At 49.6% G+C, this 19,254-nt stretch overlaps 9 protein-coding genes across 9 annotated transcripts; 5 read left to right on the forward strand and 4 right to left on the reverse strand.

Annotated features, from left to right (window-relative positions):
- Positions 1-1,070: 1,070 nt before the first annotated feature.
- On the forward strand, positions 1,071-2,870 carry LTR84_009665 (uncharacterized protein; the record flags this gene model as incomplete). Its single annotated transcript, XM_064853204.1, has 1 exon — positions 1,071-2,870. One exon carries the CDS (start codon positions 1,071-1,073, stop codon positions 2,868-2,870), a length of 1,800 nt encoding a protein of 599 aa, XP_064709603.1.
- Positions 2,871-3,299: 429 nt separating this feature from the next.
- On the forward strand, positions 3,300-4,441 carry TPI1 (triosephosphate isomerase; the record flags this gene model as incomplete). Its single annotated transcript, XM_064853205.1, has 5 exons — positions 3,300-3,337; positions 3,435-3,493; positions 3,660-4,100; positions 4,171-4,353; positions 4,413-4,441. 5 exons carry the CDS (start codon positions 3,300-3,302, stop codon positions 4,439-4,441), a joined length of 750 nt encoding a protein of 249 aa, XP_064709604.1.
- Positions 4,442-4,982: 541 nt separating this feature from the next.
- LTR84_009667 (uncharacterized protein) lies at positions 4,983-5,957 on the reverse strand (the record flags this gene model as incomplete). Its single annotated transcript, XM_064853206.1, has 2 exons — positions 4,983-5,724; positions 5,794-5,957. 2 exons carry the CDS (start codon positions 5,955-5,957, stop codon positions 4,983-4,985), a joined length of 906 nt encoding a protein of 301 aa, XP_064709605.1.
- A 1,230-nt stretch (positions 5,958-7,187) lies between these two features.
- Positions 7,188-12,050, forward strand: LTR84_009668 (uncharacterized protein; the record flags this gene model as incomplete). Its single annotated transcript, XM_064853207.1, has 1 exon — positions 7,188-12,050. The coding sequence occupies one exon, from the start codon at positions 7,188-7,190 to the stop codon at positions 12,048-12,050; it is 4,863 nt and encodes a 1,620-aa protein (XP_064709606.1).
- A 236-nt stretch (positions 12,051-12,286) lies between these two features.
- LTR84_009669 (uncharacterized protein) lies at positions 12,287-12,991 on the reverse strand (the record flags this gene model as incomplete). The annotated part of the gene is made up of 1 exon (XM_064853208.1): positions 12,287-12,991. The coding sequence occupies one exon, from the start codon at positions 12,989-12,991 to the stop codon at positions 12,287-12,289; it is 705 nt and encodes a 234-aa protein (XP_064709607.1).
- Positions 12,992-13,341: 350 nt separating this feature from the next.
- LTR84_009670 (uncharacterized protein) lies at positions 13,342-14,595 on the reverse strand (the record flags this gene model as incomplete). Its single annotated transcript, XM_064853209.1, has 1 exon — positions 13,342-14,595. The coding sequence occupies one exon, from the start codon at positions 14,593-14,595 to the stop codon at positions 13,342-13,344; it is 1,254 nt and encodes a 417-aa protein (XP_064709608.1).
- Positions 14,596-14,879: 284 nt separating this feature from the next.
- On the forward strand, positions 14,880-15,659 carry LTR84_009671 (uncharacterized protein; the record flags this gene model as incomplete). The annotated part of the gene is made up of 1 exon (XM_064853210.1): positions 14,880-15,659. The coding sequence occupies one exon, from the start codon at positions 14,880-14,882 to the stop codon at positions 15,657-15,659; it is 780 nt and encodes a 259-aa protein (XP_064709609.1).
- Positions 15,660-16,448: 789 nt separating this feature from the next.
- On the forward strand, positions 16,449-17,192 carry LTR84_009672 (uncharacterized protein; the record flags this gene model as incomplete). Its single annotated transcript, XM_064853211.1, has 1 exon — positions 16,449-17,192. The coding sequence occupies one exon, from the start codon at positions 16,449-16,451 to the stop codon at positions 17,190-17,192; it is 744 nt and encodes a 247-aa protein (XP_064709610.1).
- Positions 17,193-17,626: 434 nt separating this feature from the next.
- Positions 17,627-18,191, reverse strand: LTR84_009673 (uncharacterized protein; the record flags this gene model as incomplete). The annotated part of the gene is made up of 2 exons (XM_064853212.1): positions 17,627-18,072; positions 18,131-18,191. 2 exons carry the CDS (start codon positions 18,189-18,191, stop codon positions 17,627-17,629), a joined length of 507 nt encoding a protein of 168 aa, XP_064709611.1.
- Between the last annotated feature and the right edge of the window lie 1,063 nt (positions 18,192-19,254).

Genomic DNA, 19,254 nt, shown 5'->3' on the forward strand with positions numbered 1-19,254 from the left:
CAAACTTTTTTGGCTATGGTTGAGGGTTCGAGTTACGCTGTCGTTGTTCTGAAAGGATTATTTTGCTTTTTGACGCCAATGAAAGTCTCAAAATATTCGTTCGTAAGCCGGAATGGCAACAGAGTCCTCCTTGGTTTCAATCGTCCATTATCGAGGCGTGAAGTCAAGATGGGGGCTCAGCCCGCATCGGCCTTCACCAACTTCAAGTACTAATCAATAACGATGGATTCATGCTTCTTGACTACAGCCAAGAAATACTGAGTACTGCGACTCGAGAGTATAGCGATTACTGTATGCGCTAAGTCGAGGGATAAATACTGGGATTTAGACGACAGGATATCAAAAGGCGGAGAATCTCAATATCGAAGTGGCGCTTTTGGAGGCTGTGGTAACGCCAGGCTGGAGACAGATTTTGTACCCAAAAGTTCTCGCGTCAACTTGAAAGGCTATCGTCATCTTCTCTTCCCATCGGTCTCACGGCTTGCATGTGTGTGCGGACCGTAATGGAACTACCAGATCGCCTTTTCCCCCGAAATTAGTGAACAAATGACCAGAGTCACCCGTCTGAAAGCTCGATAGGTTTGGGCTATCCACCCAAGCTCTGCATGACCACTGAGAAACTCAAATGCTCGTGTTCAGCTGATTTTGGAGATAAGGTTTCACGAGCTGAACACTTTGTCAAACATATCTTGGAGATCTTGAGGTCATCCCGTGCCTTGGTATCTACGGCTTGGGCAATTCTTTCTCCATTGAGTTTCACCTACCCAATGAGCGACCTGCGGCGCTTGAGCACTTCGCATGGCGGGCGTGGGCAGCTAGGTACCGAACGACAATATTGCAGAACTGAAAATTTACAGATGCATACTTGGCTGCGATGATGGCAGACCGGGAAGCTTTCTCGCGTGGTAGAAACGGGTGCCCTCCCTGTGACAATTTTGGAGCTCTCCTGGCAGAGAGCTACCTACCCAGCTTGATGGAACAAAGCCCAGGGTCTGAGCTATAAAATTAGGCCTGGCTTGAATACACGACTCACCCAAACACACCCAGCTATCTTGATAGGAATCGAAAAGATGCTGTGCCACTTTGCGTCCATCAGTCTGCTGCTGACAGTAAGCTTCGCGGTCAACGTGTGCTTCCCTTTAGGACCAACTTATCCTGCACCCAGAAATCCATCAAAGACAAAGGCTCTTGCACAAGTATTGGAGATTTTCAACTCTACCGTTGGTGAGTCACTTAGCGCCAATGGCTCTTCCTACGGACAATTGGATCCAAAGGCCACCTCGTTCTCAATGGAAATATTTTCCTTGCGCGAAGGACAGCCACTGTTCATGTACCACTTTTCTGCGCCAGAATTCGCAAATGCAACTGAAGGTGTGCAAGAAGTCAATTCAAGCACCATCTATCGGCTTGGAAGTATGTCCAAGCTCCTCTCAGTGTACAACTTCCTGATAGCAGCTGGGGATATTCACTTCAATCAGCCCATAACGAAATATGTTCCGGAATTGGCGCAATACGCAACGCAGCACCAGGCGAGCTTGCACACAAATGACATCGATGCTGTCAGCTGGGATGAGGTGACGGTAGGGGCTTTGGCCAGTCAAATGGCGGGTATCTCCCGTGAAGACGCTTTTGGGCCAGCTCAAGATGCTGAGCTTAGAGAGGGACTTGGATTGCCTCAGGTAGCCTCTGTGAACGCATCCTTCTGTGGCCCCAGAAACATTCAAGTGCAAGTGCCCTGCACAAGGGCCGGTATGTGGTCTGATTCTGCCCCCATAGAGCTTGAATTAACAATGGTGTTAGACTTCTTTATAGATTTGTTCGACCAGCACCCAGTCGTACCGTCATGGCATACACCGATCTACTCGAATGCAGCATTTCAAATCCTCTCATACGCACTGGAAAATATCACTGGAGAGGCGTTCAACGAAAGTTTTCAGCAGGGAATTATTCAACCCCTGAAGTTGAACCACACTTATTTGGCGGCGCCTTCGAATGTAGACCTTGCCGTCATTCCATATAATCGTTCGTGGTCTTGGTTCGATTGGGATATGGGAGAAGAATCCCCAGCAGGAGGCTACTATTCGAATCTGAATGACCTTCGCGCCATCGGCAAATCGATACTCAACTCGACATTATTAGCACCACAAATAACAAGGAAATGGATGAAACCCGTCACCTTCACTGGTAGTGTCAATGTTTCTGTTGGCTCTCCGTGGGAGATCGTTCGGGCTCCCATGGAGCGTAATCTATGGCTTTATACGAAAGGGGGCCATATAGGGACTTATACCTCTGAGATCATTCTCATTCCAGAGTACGAGATCGGAGCAACAGTGTTGACGACTGGAGTTGAGGTCAGTAATGACGTGGATTTGCTGAGCAACCTCTTCGCCGAAATCGTGGTGCCAAAACTTGAAGACGTTAGTAAAGAGGAAGCTAATGCAACATACACTGGTACATACACATCGATGGCAACAAACGATACACTGATCATCACCATGGATTCTTTTCCAGGGCTCCTGGTGAGCAATTGGACCTGGAATGGTACCGATGCTATTTCTCTTCTCGGTGCACTTATAGGCGCTGGCCCTGATCAAGACGTGGAGGTCCGATTATGGCCTACAACCTTGACGGCGCATCCTGCCTCAAGTCCCAATATTGCTACTCAGACCAGCTGGCGTGCTGTGATTCAGAAGCTGCCACTTCCAGATTATGGGCCGTTCTTGGGCAACTGTATTTCATGGCTTCAAGTTGATCAACTTACCTATGGAGCTGTGGGTGTCGATGAGATGGTATTCGATCTGAACGCCAACGGGACAAGAGCAATTGGGGTGGAAGCCAGGTTCTTCCGTGCAAATTACACTCGATCTTGAAGAAAATCGACCAGTTGCCAGTGAGGAACAGTTTGGCTGAGACCCATGGGATTAGAGCGGCAGTGTTTCAATGGTCCAGAATAGCTAGTTTGATGGTGCTGCTATAAAACAAATCGTGTGAAACCGGGAGCTTTTATTTCTTGCGGAAGCCGACAATCGATAAGAATCGGAACCACTTTGCATGCTCGGGAGAGTTGCCCTCTATTGACTGCCCCTCGACCTCCCCATTCGATGCCCCGCCGTCAACAGTTGCTGGGCTTGCAGTTTGGTTTGTCCTGCTCCGGTTCTCCAGCTTGCTTCTCATCCTGTGTTTTCTTTTCCTCTCAAATTCCAAAGACTCTTCCTCCAAGCTACCAGACTACCATCTTCTTCATTGTCACAGATACAGAAGTTTTCCCGTACTCAGAAACACCAGAAAACACCTCCATCATGGGTCGCAAGTTCTTCGTCGGAGGTAACTTCAAAATGTAAATACGCTATGAAACTTTCCAGCTGCCCGGAGTTTCACAAACTTCTTCATGCTTCTGGTTACAGAAAACACACTGATCTTGTTCTCCCATGCAGGAATGGAACGATCACGTCCATTAAGGAGATCGTCCACAACCTTTCCACCGCCAAGCTCGGTATGCTCAATTAGCTTTGCATGGTCCAGTTCCCCCCTGCCCGGCTACTTTTCGTGTCCGCTTCTGGAGAGCAAAATCAAACACTCCACAAGGGGAAGAAGTCGCTGGACAGCCTGAAAGGAGATAGATTCGCGCAAGTATCGACCACTGACCTTGTTCTTCCTAGACTCAAACACCGAAGTCGTCATCGCTCCCCCATCGCTCTACCTCCTCTTGACCCGCGAGCACCTCTCGGACAACATTGAAGTTGCCGCCCAGAATGTCTTCGACAGACCCAACGGTGCATTCACTGGTGAGATCTCTGTCGCTCAGCTGAAGGACAGCAAGATCTCATGGACATTGTTGGGCCACTCTGAACGCCGAACGATTCTAAGAGAAGAGGACGAATTTGTGGCCTGCAAGTCCAAGGCTGCACTAGATGGTGGCATTGGCGTCATTCTCTGCTGTGGTGAAAGTCTCGAGGAGAGAGAAGCCAACACCACTGTCGATGTGGTTACCAGACAGCTCGCCGCGGTCAACGAGTCTATTGGCAAGGACGGCTGGAAGAACGTGGTGATTGCCTACGAACCAATCTGGGCCATCGGAACTGGCAAGGTTGCTACAACTGGTAAGAATTGACGTTGGGAGGACCTGACATCTCAATTTATCAGCGACTAACTACTCTTCCTCTCTCACAGAACAAGCTCAAGAAGTCCACGCGGCCATCCGAAAGTGGCTCTCGGAGTCAGTGAGCTCGGAAGTGGCCGAGGCCACACGAATCATCTACGGTGGCAGTGTATCGGAGAAGAACTGCAGAGAACTGGCCAAGCAACCTGATGTCGACGGGTTCTTGGTTGGAGGTGCCAGTCTCAAACCTGCTTGTAAGACGTCCTCATATTGCTGTCTACTGTCAACTGCTGACTTTGTTTTCTCCTATCAGTCGTCGATATCATCAACGCCAACGTCTAAATTTCGGTTTTCGGGCAAAGTGGGGAATTTTGACTGGTATTTTTTGGTCGGACTGGACCGCCCCCGTGGCGACCACGTGGCTCAGAATAAATCGACTCACCGTGCGGCATGAGCCAGATAAAATGAGTATACTCAGGATAGGTTTGAGAAACTCGGTCCAGTCCGTTTCCCCCCGAGCTCTTGTATCGAATGGAAGACACACCGGTCACAGCAAACAAGTCTGACCAAAACGTACAGTATTATGCCGTGAGTGAAAGATAGATGTGATTCCGATTTTTGAGGCCTTCTGCGGCCGAATAAGCTATCCAACCGTATGACGCCTGTCGATCTGCTGGGAGATATCACCTATGAATATATGTGCTCAACGATCAGATGTACATGTTGACAAACACTTCGCATTACGCATTTCAGCCAAGCCCACATTGCGACCAAGCTGAAAAGCAGCCTCCGATCTCACCTTCACGCGAATAGTAAAGTCTTGTTTCCATTTTCGGTTCTGGCGTCCTTTCCTTGATTTGACTTCTCTCTTCAATCAAGACACTCAAGCGGTCGCGGCCCACGCATTTCTGAAATTTGTCAAGCCGGCCATCAAGCCCAAGAAACCCACAGCACCAGTGCTCAACCCAATACCATCTGGATAGTTGCTATACTGGATGGCGACGGGGATCCAATACGCGGCGGTCATGAACTCGTTCCACCACTTACGATCATACTCCTCCTTCTCCTTTGCGGAGCGGGTGGAGGCACGAGACTTCTCGAGCTCGGCCTCACGCCACAATCGCAAGAAATCCGAGGCTACCCCGACGAGCCATGCACGACAGCTCCATGCCACCCACTTGGCGACACCTCCGCGCTTTTCGAGGAAGGAGATGGGAACGAGGCCTTTGCCGGCCAGGTGGTAGATGTTTTCGAGCAGCTGGAACCCAATGTACCCGCCGCATTGGAGCAGGGCAATGCGGTGTAGGGATGGGTCCATCTCCTTGGACGCTTTCTTGGATAGTAGGGTCTTCATCCATATGTACAGCGGGATCAGACCTGTCAGGCGGAGGGTGGTGCGAGTGTCGGAGATAAGGGCACCGAGAGGGGTGAGGAAGGATGTTGCTGCTGCGGAGGTAGGTGGTGTGACGATGGTTGGGACTTTGGATGACCGCCCGATCAGGCGCGAGATGTACGCGATGACTGCGGCGCGGCTCGGGGATTGCGCATGGAGGTATGCAGCGACGTAGAGGGCGTAGTTCAACGTGGAGAGACCAGCGCCGAGACCAGCGGTCGTCTTGATCAGTCTGTGGTTGTATCAGGCAAGTCAGTTTGATATTCCTCGAGAATGGAACAATGGTGTGGTTCAAACGTACTTGCTCAAGCGCAACACCAATTCGTCTGCCTTGGAAATTGACGTTGAAACTGCATTGGGTAGATTCTGAGGAGGTTTAACAGGGTCGAGGCTTCGTTTCTCTTCTGCGGATAGATCCTGAGGCACCACAGCTGGGTCCGGATGGGTCGCTTCTTTGTTCGACATGGTTGGAAATATGTCCTTCTCTGTCGCAAGCTCACAACTGGGTTCGGAGAGAGGAGGAGTTGAAATGAGGAGAAACGACTTTATTGACGTACAGACACTTCTGACGTGTTAATGCCGGGTAATGTCCGAAGGATATTTATATATCAAGTCCCGACGCAAAGAGATCAAGTACTTCCAAGTGGTATGACAAGGAGGACTCGTGAGAAGGAGAAGCTGAGACTCTGGGAGTGATTGAACAACCCCGTAATTATGATCACCAAATAATAGTTCGGCAATCATAAACAGGATTAGTAGTAGTTGGAGAGGCCACAAGCTGATGGTCTGGGATAATCTCCCTCCGCAGACCCGATGAGGTCGATCACTTTTCGGAGTGCCGAGGTCTATCGGAACCGGAATACTGCACGTGACCGTGACGGAGCTTACGTTGTTGGGGGGGAGCAAAAGCTATGGCATAGTAAGAGCAATATCCCACCGTAGAAGTGCTGCATCACGTGCTCAGCCTTGCTTCTGGTGGCCTCGTCAGATCAAGCAGGTGCATCTCCGATCATTCTCGTCAGAAATCACTGAATGATCCTGCCATTCAATTGGGCACTTGTTCATGTTTCTCTGTTATGAATTCAATATTCAGCCGTCCTCTCTTTCGAATTTTTCGACTGGTATACAAACAAAGAAGAATCGCCTGGTAGCCTTGTCTGCCCCTGATATACCTCGCTATGGGGTGAGTCTTGGCACACCGACTGGCTACCAAGGGCGTTTTCGGTTGCCCGGCGCAACAACGTCCGGTTTGCCGCCAAAATAATCATAATTCCAACATTGGTGCTGGCGCTTGATTGACCGAATTCAAGCCCGCCACCACTCCATACCTAACGTCAAAGTACCGCAAATATGATTCACTGCGGACCGCACACAGAATGATCAAAACGCGTCTACGCGGTTATTTTCACATGCCACAGTCTATATCTACACCCCGCGTCTCTTCCCTTACAGCAGATCTTTTCTCTCGCCAATCGTACTACTACTCGTACTCGTACTCAAAGACTCAGAACACACCATCAACGCGTTTTTGACTCTGTATCTCATTGACACAACCCCAGATTCATGCTCAAGCTCAAGCCTTTACCAACACTCATACCCATACCATTGCTCACACCAAAACTTCATTCTCACAATTCATATTGACAGACATCAAACATCCACACAAAACTTCTACCACCACTACCATCCCTCAAGATGGAACCGTGGTTGGACTCCCTCTCGGAGGACTGGAAGTCCGAACAACGCTCCTCGTCACCTGCTCCTTCTCTACCTCTCCGCCGCCAACGTGGCAGCCTATCCCTCTCACAATCATCTCAAAGTCGCATTCCTCACCTTGCTAACAGCATGCGCAAGGACTCTTCAAACTCCATCAACAGTACACGGAGAGATTCCACCACCGGAACTTATCTCAGACTCCGCTCTACCAAAGGCAAGGCCAAGTCGAGAGGCGAGCCCGCTCTACAAGAACGTACTCCTTCGAGCTTAAATGCTCTTGGTCCTTCTGGATCCCACAGACAACCCAGCTTACCCCGACGCACATCAAGTGTTTTCTCTGAATCTCAAAACTCTGTCCAGCACCATTCTGTCCGAGAACCTTTCTCAGATGCCGAGACACCTGAATGGAAAAAGAGACTCGTCAAAGGCGAAGATCTCACTAGTGATGGATTTGATCTCTTTTCTCCTTCCAAATTGGAGGGCGTGTTTAAAGAACCTATTGCCACACAGCTCCGCAGTGAAAATGATTCTCAGCACCTCGAATCAGAACCTCAGCAAACAAAACCATTCAGCCTTCCACAATCAAACGCCTTCCCACAACAGTTCAGCAGCTTTCGTCCAATGCGGAACCATAGGCCTGACCTGGAAGTTCTTCAAGAAGTTACCGAAGATGAAGAATCAAATCCTCGCGACATTTCTGCCATGTCTTCCGAACATGGCCTCTCATCTCTACCTGGTCTTGTTAGCCATCGTGTGCGTTCATTTGAGCGGACCAGATCGGCCAATTCCGGAACTACATCTCCCAAACACTCCAGCGTTCTTTCAGACAAGGCAGAGAGTGTTATCGACTCCAGAATCAGAACCGTCAGTGGCCGCCGAGAGATGGAGAATGAATTCATCAGCCCCATCACCATCTCCAAGCAGAATTCCATTCGTGCCTCTGTCATGCGCAGCTCCCTTAGTATGGATGTCAAAGAGTTGCAATCCAAATTGGAGGCTGCTGCTGCCGCCACTCAAGACGATCGCCCAACTTCAAGTTCTAGTGACAAGGAAATCAGTTATGGTCATGTCAGTGTACTTGCAGATGACGACAAGATGGACCACACATGGCCATCTTCTTTCCCATCTGACCTTTCCGTCGGTACAGAAGGTTTCTCAACCCAAAAGGCCAACCTGAATGGAATACTTCAACGACTAGCTCGTTCAGCCACCCCTTCCACAAGAGAATCATCCATGATACATAGAGATCAGACAAACCGCTCTTCTCGCGTTGTCTCTGCACATGGTGCTTCAATGAGCATCAACAGCTCACCACCACAGCACTCTCATCTGATGGATGATACCTTTGAGCAGAGCGGTGTCAGTGCAAGTGTACTTGAGTCCCCACCTGACACCAGTGTCATTCACCACATCGATGCTCATGTCAGACCGTCGTCATCTGGGAGTCCTCTGAAGCTTTTCGGAAACAGAGACACATACACGAACAACAAGCTGAATAGAATTCTGAGTCAGTTCGAAGAAACAACAGAAAGCAGTTTTGATGACCTTGGTGATAAGCTCGCCGCAAAGACAGAGTCCATTCTCCTGATGAGTCAATTTGGTCTTGGTGATCTCGACGACTTCGGTTTCGAGAACCAGATCCCTCCACCTTTACCCATCCAGGCAGCAACTTTTGCATCAACCGACCGTATCTTCAGGTCAAAGGTTGACGTCTCTACTCTGCTTCAGAAATCACCTCGTCTTGCCACAACTTTTGCAAGAGATGTCCAAGCGCAACACACTGCACCTCAAAGCCCTGCAACTTTGAGAAATGACAGGTCCACAACAAAGAGGCGTAAGACGCTTCTGGACAGTCATGTTTCCGTCCAAAACCAGGATATTGAAGTCAAGATCACCCAGATTGACGACGTTGCAACCTTGGCTGGTACCAAACGAAAGGATGCCAGACCTGGCAATGATAGTGTCTTGGCTAACTCAGACATCCTCCTCTCCAGACTTCGATTGAGACCTGCGTCTGCAACCCAAAGATCACTTAAAACTGTTCCATCAGTTCCAGCTACCATTGAACAGCCTGTCGTCGATGACAAGCAGCTCAAAGAAGCTGTTGCCACCGAACTTGCCAACTTTGCCCATGAAGTTATGGACGTGGCCAAAGACTCCCGCAAACCATCAATGGGAACCAAGGACTACCTGGAAGAAGCAAACAAAGTCATGGAATTCATCCGCTCCAAAGGAAAGCCTCTTGTCCACCTCACCACCATCCGTAGTGAGACCACAAAGGACGAACACATTGATGAAGACTCTGATCCTGATTCCACCAAAGACTCTTTCACCAGGCCTCCTTCCAGAGAACATGTTCGGAAGCCACGTGCTGATCCTCGTCATGCCAGACACAACTCCAGGGTGGCTAGTCATCTTCGCAAATTCAGAGACGAAGAAGACACAGACAACTTGACCAACTTCTCAGCAGCATTTGGTCCAACATCTGCCAAAGGAGATATCTCTCCAGCAGACAGCATCTCAAGACTCAACTCCATCTCAGTTGTATATGAGGAGCAAGAAAGCAACCCTCCCAACATGCACATCTTGAACCCTGAGGAGACGCTTAGAAAGCGCAAGCACTCTGCATCAACCATCGAAGGATCGATTGTAAATCAACGTCCTCAGAGTCAAGACTCTTCTCATCACTCCACACAAAACACTTTCCCTACCAACTCAACTGCTTCTGGACCAAAGGGCGTCATCCCCTCAGGGACCATCTCCATTCCAGACCAAGTTGCTGGCTTGACCTTTGACAAGGAGAAGAAGCTGTGGGTGAAGAAACTGCAAGCCAGTGCAGAACAACCACGTTCACCAGTCACTGAGGATGATCCATTTGACAGCATCCCGGACTTGAGTGTCAATGAAACACGTGAGAACGCAGTCAAGGTCGATCCCAAGACCGTTCCTGCTGCCATCGCACGTGAGAAACAACCCAGGGCGGTGACAATAGCATTCTCATCTCCAGTTGTCTCTGCTGTCAACTATGTCAACATCTCTGAAGACGATATCGAGAGCCTACCCCGTGAAGAAGACCTTCCTGTTGATGACTCTGAAATGGAGTTCAGTGAGCTCAGTGTCATCAAGCACAGCCTCAAAGCAGACCAACCCCCAGTCATCTCTGTCGAGGAGATTCACATCAATGGAGCTGATGATCCTCCAAAGCCTGCCTTTCAGACACGGACTATTTCTCCAATCGAAGAGCAGGATGAGGAACCAGAGGCTACCAACATGAGTCTCGTTCCTATCACCAGATCAACTGACTTGATTGCAACTCCTCAACGAGCAGTGATTAAGCATCACAGAAGTGCATACCGTGCTCCAAGCATCCTCTGCTTGACTCCTCTCTCGGACTTTACTCTCCATCAAGTTGATGTGGGCAAGAATCCAGACTTGAGTTACGTTTCGGAAAGAAAGCACCCACAAGCACTTCGTCAAGCACATGGAAGCTTGAGTCTCGCCAATGATCAACTTGTCAAAGCCATCACTAACGCTGCTGGTGGCGAGCTTTTCTGGGATAAGCTCCGCCAACTTGATATTCTACCTGGCAAAGTGTCTTCCGTTCATAGTCTGAAGAAGTACTGCCCAGTTCTTGAAGATGTGTCGATGTCTGACAACATCATTGAGCACGTTACTGGCATGCCCAAGACCGTCCGAACTCTTGATCTCCACAACAACATGCTGACCAACTTGACATCATGGAATCATTTGGTCAATTTACAATACCTTGATGTATCTGGAAACCAGCTTGATTCACTTGATGGATTTAGCTCTCTAGTACATCTTCGAAGCTTGAAAGCAAACAACAATCATATCACCAATATTACCGGCATTCTGAACTTGAAAGGTCTCATTGATCTTGAGGTTCATCACAATGACATCTCAGTTGTCGACTTCTCAGGATCTCAACTTCGTCGTTTGAAGACCTTGGATCTCAGCAACAACAAGATCAAAGAAGTCAAAAATCTTCACAATCTCTCAAGATTGGAGGAACTAGATGTCAGCAATAACGCCATTGAGAAGTGGTTGTCAGAAAAGACAGATCGCAGCATTTCTCTTCGCAAGCTTCAAGCATCTCACAACATGCTAGCAAGTATCCATCTGAAGAATATGCCTACCCTCAAGTTCTTGGATCTTGACAACAACAGCATTAACCAGGTTTCCGATTTGTCAAACTCATACAATCTCGAATCCCTTTCATTGAGAGATCAAGACAATGCACCAGACATTGTCAATCTCATATTATCAACACCGAATGAATGTCGTCACATTCGGTTATCATCAAACGAAGTGGCTGATGGTTCAATCACATTACCAACTTTACCCCAACACAATGTCAGGGAACTGGAACTTGCAGCCTGTGGCATTTCCGATCTGCCCGAAAGATTCGGGTCTTACTTCCCCAACTGTCGAAAACTCAATCTCAACTTCAACGCCATCAAAGATGTGATACCACTCAGAGGCATGCAGAAGATAACTCACCTCTTCATTGCCCAGAACCGAATCAGCAGGTTAAGACGGACCTGCATACTATTTTCCAAACTCACTCATCTGAGGGAGATTGATATTAGAGAGAACCCCTTGACTTTGGGGTTCTACGTCCGAAGATTGGACGAAATCACAGCAATGAAGAGACGCACCATGGAGCTGCTCCTCTCGGAGAATTGCAAGAACTTGGTGGACTTCAACGGAATGGAGCTATGTCGATCTGATGAAATGAAATCAGATGCCCTATTCAAAAAGCTCACCACGCGTGGTGTTATTGGGGAGCCGGCCGCGAGTGACGGCGCTGTATTCAATTAGAATCACTGTTACTGTATTACTATGGGTTTGTATTGCTGGGGTTCACCAGCGCTATTGTTTGGATCATGGCGTTATCGTTTGGGTTGGGGTTTGGATGGCACTGTATTCGTAGCGTAATGATAACACGAATTAATGAACTCTGAAACAAACTCCTGACTTCTACTTCTGGGTGGCATCGTCTCAAACTTGGTGAAGAGCTTCTCCTAAACCAGGTCCTTCCCGATAGCATCGAATAGTTAATCGCTAATTACCACGGCCTCCTTGACGAAACCATTCTCCGTTGCCACCTTGACAAGGAACTTGGCCACATTCGCAATATGTACACTGCTTGTGACAGACATGCCAGCACCATTGCTACCCAGCGTCTTGACCTCCGTCACTGTCTTCGCTTTCGTTTTCGAACTATCTTTCGTATCATCGTATTCAAGCTTGACGGCCCTCACAAGCGTCCAGTCCATGTTGGTGCGCCGGATCTCCGTGTCCACCAGACCGTGGTCCTCCAGCGCATATTTGATGTTCGTCAAGCTCATGAACATGCGCGACAGCCAGGGCAGCTCACGCCAGCTGTCGCCCACGCCGGCGGTCGAGAGCACGACGATGCGCCGGACGCCCGCTTCCTCGAGGACGGCGCAGGCGTTGGCGCACGAGTCCGCCAGGAAGCGCGGTGGGCCGAGTTGTTTGCTGAACGGGCTGTCGGATTCCCTCACTGTGTTCAGCGTTATGATCGCCGCCGAGGGGCGTACTGGTGCTGCGGTAGCGGTAACGGCTTTGCGGATGTCGTCTTTGGACAGTGGTGAGCCTGTCACAATGGTCAGCCCGGCGCGAGGTGTCAGGCTGCTTGCCGTGCGCACCAGAGCGACTGCCGTGTGGCCCTGTGAGAGGAGTTCCGAAACGACCTGTTTGCCCGTGCGGCCGCTGGCGCCGAGGAGCAAGAAATGCATTTTTGTCGATGAGAGCGGTGTTGGTAAGGGTGGTAATGGCTAGGCTTTGTTTTAGCTGACTTGTATTGAGATAGAGAGCCCTCGTCCCAAGTGCCCGGCGTGATTTATATATCATGTCGAGTATGCTGGTCGGACACTTGAAGGCCGTCTACCATGGCTCGGAGATACGGTCGGCTGGTCGCTGATTGGTCCGTTCGCTTTTGGTACTCTTCTGGACAAGCGTCCGCTATTTCATAGGCGACCGGCCCCTTTCCATTCCGTCTCCTCGCTCTTGGGTTGTGTTCAGCCCGTTTCGATGGCACCCGTGGGGCCATAAATATGGCCAGACTTTAAATTGCTCCGCCTGGCCGTTATCTGGTTGCATGACGCATTTGATAGTTTTTGAGTCTCTCCGTCAGGCCGTCAGCTATAATTTGCAGCTGGTCGGTCTCGGTCTGCACCCTGTCATGAAGTTTTGGTGAACAGTCCAACGCTCCCAAGAGAATCGTTTTGAGTATCAGGCGGAAGCATCTCAAAAATGAGATTGAGATGGACTCGGGCCCTGGTGAGTCAACCTTCGTTTGGAGAAGCTCGAGATCGCTGAGCCATTGATCCAACGAATCCAGCAGAGCGGCTTTCTCGGATAGCAGTCGGTGAGCGTCTCCTGACGAGTTGACCTGTGAGACCTTGTCGAGGAATGCTAGGGTTGATGTGGATAGAGCGACAAGCTTTTCACGGCTGTTGGGTGCAATGATTGTACAATGTTGGCTGCTTCCCACAGGTGTCTTGGGAGGCGTAATTGAATATGCAGGCGACGTCGAACCGCTCGAGTGCCCTATTGCTGGAGGTTCCGCGAACTTACACGGTGCAGCGAACAATTTGACGATGAATACATCAACTAGCGGTAATTGAGCGTAAACTGCTGGTTCCAAGCTGTTCGTAGCAGTCAAAGTTGGCCGTACACGGGACTCATGCATGATTCTGAGTCCTCGAATGATATGCTGGGCCATGGCAGAGTAGTTCTTCTGCAGTTGTTCAATACCGATAAATATCTGGCAGCAAAGTAATGCCGACTTCAATACCTTGAAGTCTGGAGATGACATGTTAGATACCAGGGCATTCAGTGCCATACTGTACTGCTGGATGCCATAGTTGTAGTTCCGCTCTTTCTGCGCGGCATGTACAGGAAGGTCTCCGGACTTCTCCCGCTCCAGATCTTCGCGGAGAGCCCTAAGAGATTTTACTGCATGTTGGATTGGTGGGTCTGTCAGGCTAGCTTGTAGCACCTGTCTGGCTTCCTTTTCGAGGCCCAGCTTCACGCCTTCGTGTATGCTTTTAGTCGAAAAGTAGTGACCAAGGAGTTCAATTTCGTGAGCGGAGATGTCATCTAAGGCGGGCGGGATGGTTATGGAGTCAGGCTTCAGCTTAACGCCGCGACCAGGAGAATTACAGAATATGAACGGCGATTTGTAGCCGTCACATTTCCGTCCAGTGCTAATGCAGTTGTTGCAAAATGGCTTATTTTGAGCACATTTGACCTTCCTGATACGACAAGTTTGACAACCTCCCTTCGATTTGGTCCGAGCTTGAAGGCTACGTTCGCGGGTGACGGTGCTCTTCGTCATTGTCGGGCCCGAGAACAGAACTTCGAGCAGGAAGCCACGTAAGGGTTAAGATTTCTGGTGAGTGGGAATTCCGAACAAACGAAGTAGAAGAGGTGGATTGACTCGGCGATTCTTCACTCGGAGAACCTTTGTCTGAGGGCCGAGTGGAATTTGGGGGGCCTAAGCGAGGACAAGGCTCCGCCGCTAATCCTTAATGGGCAGAGACTGCGAGCAGACCAATCGCATCCGCTTGTGGCTTTGACCAGGCTGTGGTTCCATATCGAACCTCAGGTCTTATATAAACCATGGAGTCCGAATTCAAAAATCGTGTCTGCAAGATGTCAAGGCTCATAAACGGCTCAAGTCCTGTGTCGAGATTGCTACACAGCTCGAGGATGCCAGGCTTTATCTTGTACGGAGCACGGGGCTCAACCAATACTGATAGAGTGCGATTGACTCTCGCTGAAGGAGGCTTATCAAATACCGATTACGAACTGGTACTTCTTAACTTGCAACAAGGAGAGCAGAAGTCCAAAGAGAACTTGGCTCGCCATCGTTGGGGAAAGGTACCAAGCATATCAGTCCCGGAGTCTGGTTTCACACTTTTCGAAAGTCGGGCAATATGCAAGTTTCTTGCTCGGAAATACTCGATCCCTCTTGTTCCGCCAGAGTCGGATCTCGAAGCTACGGCGTTATTCGACCAGGCGCAATCCATCGAAACAAGCTACTTCGCCCCAGCTGCCGGAACCATAGCATTCGAGAAATTCGCCAAGAAGTTCATGGGACTAGAAGCCAACGAAGCCGTGGTCTCGGATGCATTGCAATCGGTCAATAGTTTTCTGGACATAGCAGAGGGGCTGCTACAGGAGCCTGGACGAGGATATATGGCAGGATCTCAGTTTACGCTCGTCGATCTCTTTTATATCCCACTAGTCCTGCGATTGTTCGCATGCGGGTACGGAGACGTCATCACCAATCGCGAGGCCGTGAACGCGTGGTGGAATCATTGCATAAGCCGGCCTGCTATAAAGAAGCTGCTGGAGGCTGACAAGGAGGCTATGGCGGCAGCGATGGCAAAGAGATGAATTGGTGGAATCGTCATTTGACCGTCTTTAGAATATGTAATGGAAATTGAATTGAGCCGAGACGATTTTCCGATTGCGCTTAACTGGACCGGGACTAGCTCCTCTACTACGTCATTATCATTCCGAATCGAAACGACTGTTCAGCCTCGTTGCTGATCATGCTCACCAAGCGGCTTATTGGCTCGTCTCGGGTTTGAATTGAATCCATATTGAATTCCAGATCAAAATCAAAGGTGCCTCTCGATTGAATCATTCTGCCCGAAAGTAAGCCATGGGCACTACTGGCAGGTTGATCTCGCATTCTTGGGCGAGTCAGGAAACAGCGCACGGATCATGTCCAACCTCACCGCACCACAAAGATGGCGAGCTGTACTCAATTCCAACGGAAGGCAAGTTCTTGGAAATTATTCACCATAATGGCTGGGCAGGCCTCGCTATATAAGAGGAGAAAATGTAGGTGTGCAAGGTATGAGAATCATATTGTCTATCACAAGCATTGCTATTCAAGTTGAAGGCTTGAACAAATATACTTGCAAACAATAGCATCGAAACATGACCGCCAGCAGCATCTCTCTTCTCTTTTTGATTGTACAGTGTAAGGGCTCTCCGGTAGCGCTACCACAAGCAGTGACTGCAGCAATTTCGCCCTCAGCACCTCCACCACCCGGGTGCTCAGCATCCTTTCCGACTCGATTTGGCATAGGGGTGGTTAAAATTCCATCCGCTCCGCCATATACTCTGGCTAGAAGGCAGCCGGAACCTTCCAAGTAAGTGTGTGGCTCATCAGCGATGGTCTCCTGCTCACGAGATAATCCTTACAGGACACCGGCAGTCCTCACCGTTGCACCCATTTCTCAGATTCAGGATGGTCAAATACAAGAAGGTAGTCTGCGTACCTTGACCATGATTCCGGGCATGCAGATCGATGATGGTCAGATCCAAAATCCCGCAGTGCCCAGTAGAACAGCAACAGTGACCGAGCATGGCTGCAATAGCCCAATAACGGCGAGTCCAATGCTTGGGGATCTCCAAACAACGACACCACCGAGTTTCGAAGCATCACCACGGGTTCCCGTGCCTACCACCTTCTCGACCAGTGTCACTAGCATGCGCCCCCCACTGGCGCCGAGTAGCACCACATCCAGAGCTTCTCCGGCCCAAGCAAGCCTGGTCTCCTGTATCACCAATTCGACCCTGCAACTGACCCTGAGTAACAATGTCCTGTTGGACTCGCTGCAAAGAACGGGCTACATCGCATCGAATTATCAGTTCCAATTCGACGGGCCTCCCCAATCCGGAGCTTTATATACTTCCGGTTGGAGCATATGCCCTGTCGTGACCGACCCTGAGGAAGACAACGCTGCAACATCAGAGTCAGGAGTCACCGGGTTAATGACTTTGGCCCTCGGAGACTCCACTGTCTTCTACGAGTGCCTATCAGGCGACTTCTATAATCTTTACCAGCGACACTGGGCTGCTCAGTGTAGTCCTGTGGAGATCAGGATAGTTGGGTTGGTGGAATGTGATCATTAGGGGTGCCAAGTTGGGGAGTTCTGTTTTCGCTAGCTGTTCTGGCACTTGGACTCCGGGACAAGGCCGTTATTTCACTGGATTTTGTTGGCTTGTCGTGCAATTCTTGTTTTCTCTCTCTTATAGTCCAGTTAGCGCTATGTGATGATCCTAGTAATACCCAAGATTAAAGATGGAACAGGTCCTGGTATAAATGATTATTGCGAAATCAGTTGTTAGAATCAACGAACCCCATCCATCTGTCTAGCCACCTTGCTGGCTTGATTCATGCTGAGTGACTATTTTCCCCGCCAATACTGAACACACTGGTCCCATGACTCCGAGTACCACAAAAAACACCTTTAAAGCAGCTCAACCTTCATCCCCACAAATCTATTCAAGTGGACAGCGATCCCGAGTCACCATCTGAGTCATCTCGTCTTGCAACACAGGTTCCTCTAATCTTGGCTCTGCACCTTGTTGTCCCCTCTAACCACATCCGCATATGCAGGTGGAGCACCCTCCTGGTCGGTCCCAGCTCCTACACTTGGTCCCTCGATGGAAACTTGTGGTGCCGAGGAACTGCTGCCTACCTGACCTCCAGTGTTCTTGTTTGCAGGTTTGTTCTGAGACTTGGGAGGTGGGGGCGCAGGTCGATTCTGGCCTTGTGCCCCTTGCTGTTGAGTGCCGTATTCGCGTCGGCTTGGCTCATGGCGGATATAGTAGTATGTTGTCACATGCTGGTTGCCACCTTCACCGTCGGGGAGAGCTTCATAGTCGTAATCTCGCTCTGGGTTGCTCGATATTATGTACCAGCTATGGAGTAGTCCGGGTAAGTACCCAAGACAACAAAGGAGTATGTTGATCAGTGAGTCTGCTGAGCATAGACCCCTCTTGATCCAGACTGTAGCATCATGTCAGTTACTTCATTGGAAGGTCTCGGGCAAGAGGGGCAAACTGACCAGCGATGGGGGGGAAGAAAATGGCCAATACGCCCAGGAATATGTCTCCACACGATGCCATCTTAAATTTTGGGTAGAGTAGGTCAGAGAAGAATGTTTGGATGACAGGTGTTGATTGTGGTTATTGTACTGATCGAAAGATGGATGCCTGATGGGTCGTAAAAAGAATCGCGCTCGATGTACGAAGAAGATACGCAGTGAGGCGCAGCTGACGGGCTTGGGCGGGCAAGGCTGAGAATGACGTAGTACGAAACATCACGTGGTAGTCGAATTCCGTTGCTCTAGTGCTTCACCCCTCCTGCTTCCACGTTGTTTCTAAACTCCTGGACGTTCCCACTGGCTTTTGCTTAAACTATCGAAGCTGTAGGACTCCAGAAGGTGTGTTCGTTATCTACTAAGCACTTGGTGCATGATTGTGATCAGGTCTTGCAAGCCTCATCTCATTCGATTCGAGAACATTATCTGTCTGCAATATGCCTCATCTCAGGGCCACACTTTTGAGCATGTTCCGAATGAAGAGTATATCATAATTTCAATGCAAGATTTACCCGCAAAGCTTCCGCACGGGGCCTGATGCAATGACGGACTGCGCGAGTTCATGGCTCTGCGCTATCTACCTGAGCTATCTATCGATATCTGACACTGAGAACCACTCCTTAGATCTTTTGCGTTCCTACGATTACTACTTCGGAAAGTTGGCCTTTCCTCAGCCCCTGAACCCGAATGAGGCATTGACTTGTTCTGTATGAGTAGTACATGATTCCCTTCCCCATGCCTTGTGGATTGACAAGTTGAGCACCTTGCCTTTGCTTACCACCAAGTAGTTCGTAGGAATTCTCCAAGACGACTCGGCGATGACATCGGCCTAGGCTTTTCCGTCCAACCTGCCAGGCAATTTTCATATATGAGCTGTGGTTGTAATTTCAACTTAGACGAAACCTTCAAGGCCGTAGATGGTCTGCTTTCATTGAATAAATAGGTATAGAGTCTCGCGCCAACTATATCAATCCTGCGTGAATTCTAGCCTCGAGATAAAGTACTCGTAAGGATCTCCTATTCTATCCCTGGCCAGCACTCCGTAAGCGCGATAACTCTCGGTGCTTGTCTGACAACTAGTACTTGAG

The sequence above is a fragment of the Exophiala bonariae genome (genome assembly GCF_035927105.1).
Source record: "Exophiala bonariae strain CCFEE 5792 chromosome Unknown scaffold_4, whole genome shotgun sequence".
Classification (NCBI taxonomy): Eukaryota; Fungi; Ascomycota; class Eurotiomycetes; order Chaetothyriales; family Herpotrichiellaceae; genus Exophiala; species Exophiala bonariae.